At 43.9% G+C, this 13,905-nt stretch overlaps 1 protein-coding gene across 1 annotated transcript; it reads right to left on the bottom strand.

The window, feature by feature from the left end:
- Positions 1-868: 868 nt before the first annotated feature.
- Positions 869-12,241, bottom strand: LOC122926069 (zona pellucida sperm-binding protein 4-like). Its single transcript, XM_044277454.1, has 12 exons — positions 12,058-12,241; positions 9,815-9,936; positions 9,484-9,580; positions 7,238-7,393; positions 5,529-5,719; positions 3,992-4,089; positions 3,790-3,917; positions 2,542-2,731; positions 2,321-2,468; positions 1,472-1,547; positions 1,230-1,343; positions 869-1,011 (listed from the first exon to the last, which is right to left on the bottom strand). The coding sequence occupies exons 1-12, from the start codon at positions 12,239-12,241 to the stop codon at positions 869-871; spliced, it is 1,647 nt and encodes a 548-aa protein (XP_044133389.1).
- Between the last annotated feature and the right edge of the window lie 1,664 nt (positions 12,242-13,905).

The raw sequence follows: 13,905 nt of genomic DNA on the forward strand, positions 1-13,905 counted from the left end.
CTTTATGCAACACGTGTTTTGTACATGGACAATCTGCTGAAGAGGCAGCAGTGTCAATTTGGCATGCTGTTTAAACCTACTGTTTTCATAGACTGGTGCTAAAGGAATTACAAAGTAATGACTACATGTCAGATATCAAAATTCTTCTAATGCCACAGCGCAAAAGGCACTTCATAGTGCGTGCGCCTGCCACACTGCATGTCTAGAATATGCTGCAGGCTGTGCCATAAGTAGGGTTTCAGCAAAAGCCAATTACTTAGTGTTTAAGTGTAGGTAGGGGGGGGGGGGGATTATATATGAAGTGAGCTTTCCTAGTTAGGAAGGGAAACTTTGCACATAGTTCTTTAGTGAAGATCACTATTGTTGGTTGGTCAGATTAAGACCATTGCAGAATCACTTTCCATGAAGTTCGATGAATTACAGCTAAGTGACAAGAGCCAATAATTATGTCCAAATACAGGAATGTGCTTGGTGCCTACATTATGGCCATAGTAAGCCACATGTCAATACCCTACATGTGACCAAGCTGAGGTTTACTACTGCTATGCAACTTAAAAGCTTGGCAAGTACATGTGCCGTGTGGCTGCCATTCACATGCAGTTACTGTGAATATGCTGCAGTATGTACAAGCTCCCTTAGGATACACTCCTACCTCAAGATAAAATGCATCAAAAGTGGTACCAACTAGCTTGTTCAGTTGCAATGGTGATGTCTGAGAGACTTTAGTGTAGAGACTAAAAGGAACCATGCTGTAAAGGAAAGACCAGCCACCTAGAGCAGTTACTAGTTAGGTGAGCATCTCAAAATCCCACAAGTTCTTTATCAGCAATATTGTTATATTGAACACAATACATGTTACTTGAGAGATCTACTTTATTAAAGCATTTACTGTGGACAGTGCATATTTCTTTTGTTTCCTATACAAGTAGATACCCAGAAGAGACACCACCAAGATGAAGCCGGCAACTGCTATGCCTGGAAGCCAAGCAAGGGCAAGTCCAGAGCCAAAACCTGTTTTTAAAAAGGGAAGGAAAAAAGTTAGCCAATGCTAGAACATTTGTATGGCAGTTTTTTCAGTTACAGGCAGTATTGAGCATAACTTCCTGTAGGAGTGCATTCAAAATGCTGACGTAGCATACTTTTTATACTACCAGTATGATCTTTGCCAATTTGAACGCCTCAACTATTGTACCATGCACAACCACATTCAGTGATAAATAGCACACTACCTTTCTCCTCTTCGACTAGGTTATTTGTTTGGATCTCTTTAGAATAAAATATCACAGGACCATGAGAAGTCACTGTAAGAGTGTTGTCTGTCTGATGCAATTCCACCATTCTTCCTGCAAGACACAAAGTTGATCAAATTGGTGCCTACAAGTAGTGTAACAAGCACTCACTCAGTTAAAGGTTAGCAGAATGGAAAACACCTTAACAGAGAGGAGTAAAGACAATTTACTGGGTCACCTACTTTTCCTTTGACAGGAAACAGAGCATGTCTCCGAGGCAGATGGGACACATACTGAAGCACTGCAGTGGAAGAATACCTATAGGAACACAAGTCAAATGCAAGTCACCTGTAGTTTATGCAGTTGTAATTCAAACAGCTCCTGGTTATTTGAGGTAATTCACACACTAGTTCAATGTGCTGTTGGGAATCAATTTAAATACCAAGGGCAAGTATTTATCTATAATTATATTAGCCCAATACTGAGCTGTCCAGTGCCAAGCTTATGTCTGTCCTGAGCACCCCATGTTGGGCTATTAAGACCAGTCAAAACGCTCACCCCTCACCAACCCATGGCACAGGGCTATGACTTGGGCAGGAACGTAGATCATTTTGACCATTTGGACTCAAATTCCCAGATTGTAGACAGTAGCTGACAGACCTCCACTGTGAGGCAAGGATATAGTAGAACAAAGGGCCCCAGGATCTATACAGGCAAGGAAGTTCAGGTTCTAAGAGATAGCTAGCTGGCTTACACTTCCTATGGCTTGAAGACATGAACAAAAAAAATACAAATAGTTTCCTCATCTTAAAGTGGTATAAGAATGCAAGGTTTTTGTACAAGCGAGCCCAGGAAGTCACAATAGCCCATTTGGCAACTGAGTGTATTCTATGTACTGTGTGTATTCTATGAAGATTCTGTGAGGAGCATCTACTACATGGATTAGAGGTACAGTGTATAGTATCCAGATTGGGATTATGGCTTACTAGATCTGGGAATGTCAATATTTTATTAAGTTACAGGTGACACCTACCAATTTGGCGACAAGTTGTCCACACACTTCCATAAAAACACTTATCCAAGCAGCTTACCGATCCGCCAAGAGCAGTTTGGGTGTTCGAATCCACAAAGGTGAAGGTGCTCACAATGAAACGACTGTAGTATGTTGGGAAAGTTACTCCTTGTGAGGAAGTAACAGGAACCAGCTCTGTAAGATAGTTGTCTCCAGCAAAAGGGCAGCTGAAACAACATATGTACTTGTATCATTACAGCCCTAAGCAAGAGAATGTTTGATCGTTTATTCAGTCCTCACCTGCTGGCCAAGATAGGCCATTGGGGAAAGCCAGTAGGTTCAGGAGAACTGGTGGCCCAGCAGTTGTTCAAAATCAGAACTAGGCTTGGATCAGTCCTCTGCAGGATGCGAACTTCAACATGCACAGGATCTCGTAACACTCTTAAAATAGGATATTCTCCAACTGCATAGTATGAGCTATACTGCACATCTGCAAGACATTCATCAGCTTTTGCATGAGCATACAGTTTCTCACATCTAAGAATAAGGGAATCTGTTTGGCATATTAGTCAATAGAACATTTTGTCAAGAACAACTACATAAGCCCTTATACACTAGCTGCATGCCAGACTAAGTTATGTTCCTTTCAGATGGGTGGCAGTCAGTTCAGATTTCTTACCATGTGATTTTAGCAGTTATGGCTAAAGAGAGGGGGCAGTAAGCTAGCCCCAGGAAGCTGAAATTAAAAACCCACCTATCTGGCTGGGGTCTTTTTTTGTCTCCCTGCAACCAATGATCAGCCTTACTTAAAGTGTGACCCCCCCATCCAGAACATTTTCAAAACAGGAACCATAAGACTGCAGAACAGATTCAGGACACTGGAACAGCAGTGGTCATTAAATTTGCCAACACCTAATGAATAGATAAAAAGGTGTGCCAATGTGATCCATATACAGCTTTTGCATGCACAGGAATTAGAGCTGCCTCAAGCTGAGCCTGCTTAAAAACCATCAGGTGCCATCTGTGCAATACAGCTCATTTAAGCCCAAAGATGCAGTGGTCAAGTGACCACAGCATCTCAGATGTTAGTGGGGGGACTCCCTGATCCTTCAAGGACAGCCACTGCACCCAATAGTGGGAAAGAACCTATGAATTGAACTGTCACCCATCCTCAGCATGGCAAGACAGTACAATACTGTTGTGAGGTGGCAATTTTATGCTGCACCATTTGGTTCTGCTGGAATGGCACTTTGTGGTGCACCATTGTATTGCTGACTGGCCCACATCTGTTGTCCCCGTTTACAACTTATGCATTTTTTTCCAGGGCCACTTTACATTACCAGGTCACCATGGACAGTATGTTGAGGTTTCACCAATATCAATGTGATCAGGAATGCATCATGTATGATTTAACTTCCTACATAACCCCTACTAGTTCTTAAGATGATTCAATTTAAAGTGGTTGTGCAAGGTAAGCCATTTTAAGTTAGGCCTGTAACAGCTTTTCCCTGCAGGTCACAAATTGTTTCCAAGTAGCTTGTTAATTACCTCGAGCTATTCTCATCTCCAAGGTTAGAGGTCCCATGGTAGATACAGGGAGAGGAGGTGGAAGGGTGAAGACCTCTACCTGCACTGGGACAATGCCAGTCCATGAAAAGCTACAGCTTACAGTCACTCTGTAGAAAGAGGAGCATTTTGTAATCCAACCATGGTACTTGTAGTGTCAAAAACAAACTAACCTTGATCTTACCTCATGGTACTGTCTCTAGTGACCGATGCCGACTGCCAGGCGATTACTCTGTTGGTTGCCACAAAAGTGTACTCATACACCATGGATGCATCACCCGCCTGTTAATAAAATTACTCGGGTGAGATTTACGGTTATCATTTAGTATTTCTCTTCATAACTACAGCCTAAATGAAGATTGTCACAGATACAAGGCATTTTACAGCAGAAAATAAGATTTTAAATAGTGTCATCCACATGCTGTGAACATGGTTTATTTAATGCACTTCTATAGCGCTACTATATTCTGCAGCACTTTATAGACATTACACTGTCCCCAATGGAGCTCAGGCCAAGTTCCCCATCAGTATGTCTTTTGGTGTGTAGGAGGAAACAGGAGTACCTGGAGGAAACCCACACAACACGGGGAGAACATACAAACTCCATGCAGATGTCCTTTTGATTCAAACCAGAGACCCCAGTGCTGACCACTGAGCTACCAGCATTGATCCATGATGCAGGTTTTAAAGGTTTTCTGGGAAGATTTTACCCATCCTTCAGTTATAAATATCTGATCAGTGTGGGTCCAACTCCCACAGATCTTTGAAGAGGCTTTGGTGCTTTAAGCATCTTCACACCATATGTTGTGTAGCAGATCTGCTTTGTATTGCAGCCCAAGCCAATTCACTCAAATAGGGCCAAACTGGCAGCTGTACATGGACCCGTGATGCTCAATAGCCTCAAATAGCTTAGCAGGGGTGTGGGGATTCAGTCTCCTACCCATCAGGTAATAAAGGCCCATCCTGAGATTAGGCCATTATTTCTCTGAAAACCCCTTTTAACCTACAGCAGTTTATTCTGCTGATCTTTGCCCTTTGTAGTGCATAGGGTGAAATCCAAGCCAAGTTAGCATTCAACACATGCAGATTAGGTCTCGTGGCTGTACCACAACAGTGGCTGATGAAAGTGTTCAGTGCTTCAAAGAATCTCTGGAAGTATAAATTTGGATATTAGAAGTGGACAACCTCTTAATAAAAAAAATTAAAGTTTAAGGGGTTATGCATTTTATTTTAAACTGATAATATATCCTCTGGATAGATCAGCAGGGGGCTGCCCCAGACCCCTGCTGATCAGCAGTTTGATAAGACAGTGGCGCCGCGGCCTTCTCACCGTTTACCGCAAGCCCAGTGATGTCATGACTAGCATCAATCACCTGGGTGGGGCTAAGCTCTGTTCACTTGAATGGAGCCAAGGCCATTGATTCTAGTCGTGATGTCACTAGGCCTGCAGTAAACAGCGAGAAGGCAGCAGCACTACTACCAGCACTGCTGCCTTCCTAAACAGCTGATCAGCAGGGGTCCCAGGTGTTGGACCCCCGCTGACCTTTTAAGAGGATAGATCATTTTGGAAAAAATAAAAATTCTGCACAAAAATATCCACAAATATGACATGTCTGATCTGGACTAGATTGGGCCACAGTTTCCCTTGCCATGTTCTGTAGTCTAGACATTAAGCAGCATTTCAGGCAGGTTCAGCGTGTTTGATTGGACATTTTGCTCACCTCATTTGCACTCCCACAGGACAGTGGGAACTGGAACCCAATAAATGATGCAGTTGTTGCCACCATCAGGCTTGGGCACGAGTTAGAATCCACACCAAGTACTTTTACAGAGTCCAGGATCAAGGATGGTATGGTTACGTCTTTTGAAATCGCAACCACCATGTTATTGTCAGCAGAGCAGTAGGCCGTCACTACACAGGAGAGGCAGACTGTTAAGGTATCCACTCTACATGCAACAAAGTTTCAAGTTTCCATGCAAGGGTTTATCCTGACCCATCCTCAGAATAGGCAAGTATGCAATCAGAAGGGGTACAACACCCACCTATCAGCTGTTTGAGAAGTTAGCAGCGCTCCTGTAAGCACTGCAGACATCTTGCTGCTTTTCCTAGGCCAGTGATGTCACATTCATTGTTGACATGGCCTAGGAGTAGCTCAGCCCCATTCAAGTGACTGGGGCCCAAGTGTAATACCAAGCACAGCTGCTATACAACATATGGAGTTGAGAAGGCAGCAGTGCCCACAGCGCCCTTCTCAAAACTGCTGATCGGCAGGGGTCCCTGGTGTTGGACCCCTACTGAGGTCATCAGTATAAAGATGTTGGAAAACCCTTTTAACCGAGGTACTTCAGCATTTTATGGTGGCCAGTATGGCACTATAGCAGGTAGTATTTAGTGCTAGGTTCCCAGCTTATAGATATCAGACATGCAAAATTACACAATATTTGCCAAGAACCACAAATTCATAAAAGCATAGCATCAGAACATTTTAACACTATGGCATTGTTGTACGTTATTTGTGTTTGCAGAGTGCTGTTGCATTGTGTTTTCTTTCTCTGCGTTTCTAGCCATGGCAGCGTGCATTGGGATGTGCTGACTGACCCCCATTCACTGCAGTAGGTTACCTTGCCTCCCCAATTATTGGGGTTGTCTCATCTCAGACAATGGGGCATATTGCCAGCATATGCCCCCATTGTCTTATCTAAGCAGAGCCCCGCAAACTGGTGGCTGGAGGAGTCTAGCCACCACCAAGCACTCCCCATAGAAGTGACTTGCCACTGCTCCCATTCACTTCTATGGGCTTGACGGAAATGGCCAAGCCAGTGCTCAGCTATTTTTGGTGGCCGCAAATCACTTTCGGGGCTCCGTTATATCAGCTAATGGGGGCATATCCTAGCATGAATACAAGTTATGGCTGTATTGGACCTGCACATGAGCATTTTGATTGTCAGGAAGTGTTTCTTCCTGACAATCACCTACCTGTCAGTGAAGGAGACTGCTGCCATTACATGCAGTGATGTCCTCCCCAGGAGGACAATTGCTAAAGCCATCACTAATCACCCATACAGAATTTTGCTGGCAGCAGAGTCTCCACAGCATGATCTGCTTGCTCATCAGTAGTCAGATTGTAGCAATGCCATTGGCAAACACTGGTTATAGATGATCTGGCCGACTCCAGTCTAGAACAGCCATTAAGCTACCTTACAGAAATCCTCATCTTGCACACAGATAAGTAGACACTACAGGAAGCTTCAGAATTAGTAATATGTACATTAAGACCCAAAGGCAAACTGGAGTCCCTCAATCTCATGAAACCTGATGTCATGATTCATTTCTGCCAATATATTCCAACTGTAAACCAACAATGATATGCCAACTGCTACAGCCTGGGTGGTGGTGGGGGTTGAATAGCATTACATTGCGAAGACTCACATTTCTTTCCATAGTAGCAGCGCAGTACAAGTTCATTTTGAGAAAAGCAGCATCCAAGTCCTTCACAAAGTTCTTGAGATACAGAGTCATTAGCACATGCCAGGCGGTCAGCTTGCAGAACTGAAGCACAGTCACTTGGACTAGGCACATCCATAGCTATAGATAAGGAAACATTGTCAATACAATTTATGTCTCCAACAGATCCATGAGACAGGAGCACTAAAGCAACTCATCTGAAGTCCATGTCCTGTGGCATGCTGCGGTATTTTCTCCGGCCAAATACCACAAGATTGACTGAACTGAAGACATCCTGATTAGGGATGAGTGAACATTGTATGCTGAACTTGAAACAGGGTTTTGGGTTATCTAAGAATTCTATTATGGATTCTGCCATCACAGACCATACAAGTTTTGGTCCGTGGTAGCGGAATCCATAACTGAAGTCTTAGATAACCTGAACTTGAAACAAAGTACTGCTCTCCATTCAGAATACATTAGGATAAAACTGAAGCGTATTTTCTGGTATTGAGCCCCTAGGACAGAACTCCATACTGGAAAAGAACAGCACTAGTGTGAAAGTAGCCTAAGGCCAGTAATCTACTATAGTGGTCACATGTCCATTTGAGCAGCCAGGTTAACAAGTCCTGGATGAGCACTAGTGCAACATGGGATCTGTCTAGTAAGCAACACTATTGCAGGCAGATCCCCTCTAGACCAGTTCCTCCTGAAACCAGACAAACCCTAGAATTTTTTATACTAGCTTCCCAAGACACTTCTATCTATAGGAGCAGCATAAGTGGAGAATTTTATAAGTGCGCGGCCTATAGGTTTGCATCTGAGATGTGGGACCCACACCTACTGAACAGTGAAAACCTTTTAAACCTACTTGTGGAGGTGCAAAAACATATGTTTGGACTTTCTAAAGACAGTTTTGCTTTGACACCAAGTTGGTGGAATGTTCTCCAAGATGAACCAGTTGTGAAGTTAAATGTAGAGCTTCTTTAAAACTATACACCAAGTATGTTAACTGCCTCACTAACGATTCAAAAACCTTGCATGACATTAAAGGGAACCTGTCAACTTTATGCTGCCCATACTAACAGCAGCATAAAGTACAGACACAAGAGTTGTCAGTTCTGTCATTTAAAAGTTAAGTGGTTGCTGAGAACCAGCATCAAAATCCTTGCAGACTAGGCCTGGAAAAGACGTAGAGGACCTTTCACCTGTAAAAACAATGTGAACCCAGTATGCTGACATGAGAGCGGCGTCCGGGGATCTCACTGCACTTATTATCCCTGCTCTGTTCTCCCGTTATGCCCTCCGGTATCTGCCTACTATAACTTGCAGAGCGTAGTGTCTACCCTTGTCCTGTGGGTGTCTCCTTCTCCTAGGCTGTAGCGCTGGCCAATCGCAGCGCACAGCTCACAGCCTGGGAGGAAAACAAAACAAAAACCCTCCCAGGCTGTGCGCTGCGATTGGCCAGCGCTACAGCCTAGGAGAAGGAGACGCCCACAGGACAAGGGCAGACACTGCCTACTATAACTTACAGAGCGAAGATACCGGAGGGCATAACGGGAGAACGGAGCGGCGCCCGGGGATAATAGTAAGTGCAGTGAGATCTCCGGGCACCGCTCTACATGTCAGCATACTTAGTTCACATTGTTTTTACAGGTGAAAGGACCTCTTTAAATCTTGAGTACAGCACAAAGGACTGCTGGTGCCAACAAGGACTTGCTAGTCTTAATGAAGTAGAAAATTGCAGCACAGTTTCTTCTTCGCCGTAAAGTTACATTTTAATGGTATTTCATCATATAACAATGATCCAATGCAATTACAGGACGTATAGGGCAGTCATGTACAAGTCAATATGGCGACTATTGATTTGTACATGACTGCCCTAGAATTGCACTGGATCATGATTGGTATATAATGAAATACCATTATAACGTAACTTTACGGCGAAGAAAAAAAAAACTGGTGCTGCAATTTTCTACTACTAGGCCTGGAAAAGAGTCACGGCCACCTAAGAGTCATGGTTATTCATGAATTCCTGCTCTCCCTGCCCACCTGCTGAGGACTGACAGTCTTCTACCCAGTTCTCCCTAGTAGAGAACTGCCAATCAGCAGATGGGTGAGTGCAGGAGATTATTAATAACCATGACTCTTCTCAAGGCCTGGGCTGCAATGATGCTGGTTCTCAGCAACCACTTACTTTTAGTCATGAGTGAGTTAATACAATTCTTTACCTGGAAGAATCGGGCATGCAAGATCTTTCTTGTGATACTGGGACTTCTCATCACGAAGAATTTCTTCCACAGTGATTGTTACTACATAGCTTCCATTCTGAGGGGGGGGAGGAAGAGAAAGAAAAAAAAAATAATGTTAGTGTGAATTTTCCTGCAGCTTTCCCCTTTAGTACAAAAAAAATAAGTTCCATCCTAAAGTCCTTCAACTACTGTTCTGAGCTACTGTTTTCACTGCCAAAATGGAGGTGCAAGAAACACCAAAAATCTAAATCTACCCTTAAACAGTTCTGAGCAGTTCAGACCTTGCAGAGTTAGATTCTCCACAACTTACCTCCTCGCGAACATAACAGCCATTGAAAGTAGAGCCAACCACCAGTGAGCCATCAGGTTTCTGTCCAATCCAAGTCCCGCAAGTGGAGTCATTGTGAAGATAGTGAGGCTTTCCATTCTTGTCTACAATTACACAGTCAGTTCATACAACTTGCGCTTAAAATTCTGTATGACATTTATACTGTACACAAGTTGTCGAGTCCACACAACAGCCACAATGAAGAAGAAACACTCCAGCTTTTAAGTCTTACCTCAGACTGGCACAGTTTTGAACTATTAGGAGTTGCACCATTTTACAGGTAGAACTCCCATTTGCCTGCAAAGTCATCAATTTGAGAACCATGCTGACCTGCCATGACCCTACATACTAGGGTCATAAAAAAACATCATGGCCGCTATGTGTAGACCCCCGTTTGAAGCACATTTGTATTCCATTAGAGAAAGTTTAGGCATTGTTGACATCTGCAGAAAGCATCCCATTCCTGAAAGTGGAGTGCAAGCCAAGTACTTACCACATGAATGAACTGCGCTGATAATCCCATTGAATAGAGTTTCCATTATAGTTCCATGCAGGTCTCACTCCCCTATACTGGTAGAGGATGTGCCCAATTTATGACAAGGAAAACACTACATCATAAATGAAGTGCATCCTGCAGGATTCAGAACCTGCAGTGAGAAACCATTTCCATGCATAGATTTTTCAGGGACAGTGTTCCAAAAGGGGATCTTGTGACTTGATGCATGGAAGTAAGTGACCATCGAATCCTTAACATGCTGCATTATTTTAACAGTTTGCAATGGAGGCTCCTGAGATCTATGAATGCATATGTTATGAGAAAACTAGTATGTAAAACACCAGTATCTATGAAAAACTCCCTTTACCACAATCAGAATACCCAGCTTCCAGATGGCAGGAGTGTTTTGATGCAAGCACAACAGAGCCACCTAGTGGCCAGTGCACAGATCAGCTGTATAGCAGGGCAATGCCAATGGTCTACTCATGGTCTGGCTTGTGACAAGAGAAATTACCGGATAGGTTTATGGGGTCTGGTGTCTCAGTGAGGAGGACTGACTTTAGAAGGTCAACCCTGAGACAATGTTTAGAGGATTATGGTCTCAATCACTAGCTGAAGACCTTTTCAACAAGAAAACCTAGACAGTGTCAATGTTAAGTCCACAGCATGTCAAGCAGAGTTGGAGTGAAGTCCCTTGGGCCCACCAGAGGAAATGATTAAGGCTCTATATAGGAGAGTGGGCTCTCAAGGGCCCATTGTCAGATCTTAAGCCCACTGGAGGATCCATTGGTACTCTGGTGGGCCAATCCAACCCCAGTGCAAGTTATGTTGCCGGTTTCTACTATGAATTTCCAGCTTCCAAAGCAGAACATGAAATTAGCAAACCCACCATGTGTAGCAGTACACTAACAGTAGGGATGAGCAAACTTGTGTTTCAAGTTCAGTGTACAAGGTTTGGGATCTAAGAATCCCATTATGGATTCCTCTACCACTGACCATAACTTTTGGTCTGTTGTAGCAGAATCCTTAGATAACTGAAGCCTTTTACACCAAACTTGAACACAAATTTGCTCATCCCTAACAGGCCACACTTTGCATGCTATTAGGGAAGGGCAGGGGGATCTGAATTTAGCTTTGTTGCCAGGAGATATCCCCAGGGGCACCAACAAAACACTGGTATGCTGAGATATTTAGACAGTACTAGCAGATATTCACCCCAGATGCCCCTCTGGTAAACTGAGCACTGTTCATTTTGAAGCTGCTACTCCTAAACACAGAAACATAGGGTCGCCTTGTACAGACAGCAGAAGACAGATACACAATAATGCCTCTTGCCCACTAACTAAAAGGCTCCGTGCCCACACTGTGGACCACAAATTGCGCATGCAGATAGCAGACCCATTTACTCGAATGGGGTCTGCAATCTGTCAGTTCCACAAAGATAGAAGTTCTCTTTTCAGGGAACGGAAGCACAAAATACCACAGAAGCACTACATAGTGCTTCCATTCCACAAGGCATATCCAGGTTTGCAGACGCATTCAAGTAAATGGGTCCACATCCATGATGCAGAATGCAAACAGCTGGTGACCCATGTATTGCAGCACGGGCATGGAGCCCTTATGTTCATGGGCAAGAGGCCTAAGCAATAGAAGAGAATTGAGTAGCACCACATTTTCCACAGAAGACAGCATTACATACATGTTAACCTACTTACTACATAGGACCTACCAATGATACTCAAGGCAAAAGCTGCATCCTCCAACAAAGAAGGTAGAGAAATCTCCATAGTGTGAGATCCACACTGCAGATGGGAAGGGTCATCCCAATAGTCCTGTGCCACACATACTATAGACCCCAATCCATAAGCCAAAAGGGCTAAGACAAGCCTCATCCCTGCTTTGCCCAAGCCCATTCTGCCAGCTGCTACCAATACCTCAGTCTGCCATAGCCCAGAGTTTTATAGCTTGTGTGAGGCCAGAGCAGCGGTGTGATAGGGTAAGAGATGAAAGACTTCAGGTGCAGGGTGTATCATTGAGGTTCTCCAGGGAATTCTGCCATCAATCAGTATGCAGCTTAACCCCTTCATAGACAGATGTAGCTGTGGCTTTACATAGGACTTCCAACACTGCACTATAGCAGGCCTAGGCTCCACAGTGATCTTCTGCTCTGTGATTCCAGTAGATTGCAGTGTATTATAATCGCCACTGAGGATGACCAATGTACAGGTGAACTCTTGATGATAGACATCAGAATACAAGATGGACAAGGACTGCCATAGATGCGCCTAATTTCTGATGAGGAGAAAACTAAGACTGACGCAAAAACTCGGTCTTAGTAAATGTACCCCACTAGGGCACATTTACTAATGGACGTGTGACTATTTTATGCGTAAAATAGTCGCAAGTCCCCTTTTTTAACAGATTGTGCAACAATATTTAGTAGCACGGCCGGTTTTATGCCACATCCGCCAGTTGGGTGTGACAGGGGCGGGGGCTGTGCCAGGGCCAGGACTCCAGCCCTAGCAAATTTACTAACATTTACGCCTGAAAACAAGCGTAAATGTTAGCAAAAAGCTATGCCAACCATGGTCTGGAGTAATTTTTACGCAAGGCGCAAGGATTGCCACAGATGCACCTAATTTATGACGAGGCGCATGCCTCGTCATAAATTAGACTAATCGAATGGCCACGCAAGGTGGAAACTAAGATTGGCGCAAAAAAACAGCCTTAGGCTACTTTCACACTTGCGTTGTTTGATTCTGGCAGACAGTTCTGTTGCCTGATTTGCCTGCCTGATCAGGCAAACTGTATGCAAAGCATGTCATTTTTTCTGACTGATCAGGCATTTTTCAGACTAATCAGGTCGGAAAAATGCCTGATCAGTCAGAAAAATGTATTGCAATACCGGATCCGTTTTTCCAGTGTCATCCGGCAAAACGGATCCGGTTTTTATTTTTTTCACATTTTTAAAGGTCTGCGCATGCGCAGACCAGAATGCCGGGTCCGTCATTGCGGTATTTTTAATGCCGGATCCAGCACTAATGCATTGCAATTTAAATTAATGCTGGACCCGGCATTCCGGCATGTGTTCCGTAGTTTTGGACGGAGATAATACCGCAGCATGCTGCGGTATTATCTCCGGCCAAAACGCCGTTCTGTGACTGAACTGAAGACATTCTGATGCATACTGAACAGATTTATCTCCATTCAGAATGCATTAGGCTATAACTGAAGCGTTTTTTTTCCGGTATTGAGCACCGAGGACGGAACTCAATGCCGGAAAAGTTTAACGCTAGTGTGAAAGTACCCTTAGTAAATGTGTCCCAATGAGTTTTTGGAGAAAGTCTTGGGTATGCTCAGATGGAGAATTTTAGGTACAGGTTTCTGTGTGGATTAGGTACAGAAAACCAGTCCAAGTCTGCACTGAATTCACACTCCATTGTATTTAATGGGAATCCTCGCCACAGTTTATGTGGCTGATGTGGTTTTCAAGATCCCAGCCAGAATGTACAGTCCATTTTTTTACCACGCTGACGCCACACAAAGCTGTAGGAGCTTGTGCGCGGTTTAGTTCCAT

This window comes from Bufo gargarizans, chromosome 2 (assembly GCF_014858855.1).
Source record: "Bufo gargarizans isolate SCDJY-AF-19 chromosome 2, ASM1485885v1, whole genome shotgun sequence".
Lineage (NCBI taxonomy): Eukaryota > Metazoa > Chordata > Amphibia > Anura > Bufonidae > Bufo > Bufo gargarizans.

What these genes read in the sequence shown, in the direction of transcription:
- LOC122926069 (XM_044277454.1), bottom strand. Translation starts at nt 12,241, where the DNA reads ATGGGCTTGGGCAAAGCAGGGATGAGGCTTGTCTTAGCCCTTTTGGCT. An exon ending in GGAGATGAGAATAGCTCGAG is followed by an intron (nt 2,732 to 3,789) that starts GTAATTAACAAG and finishes AATGTCTTGCAG; the next exon opens with ATGTGCAGTATAGCTCATAC. An exon ending in AAACTGCTCTTGGCGGATCG is followed by an intron (nt 1,548 to 2,320) that starts GTAAGCTGCTTG and finishes GTGTTCCTATAG; the next exon opens with GTATTCTTCCACTGCAGTGC.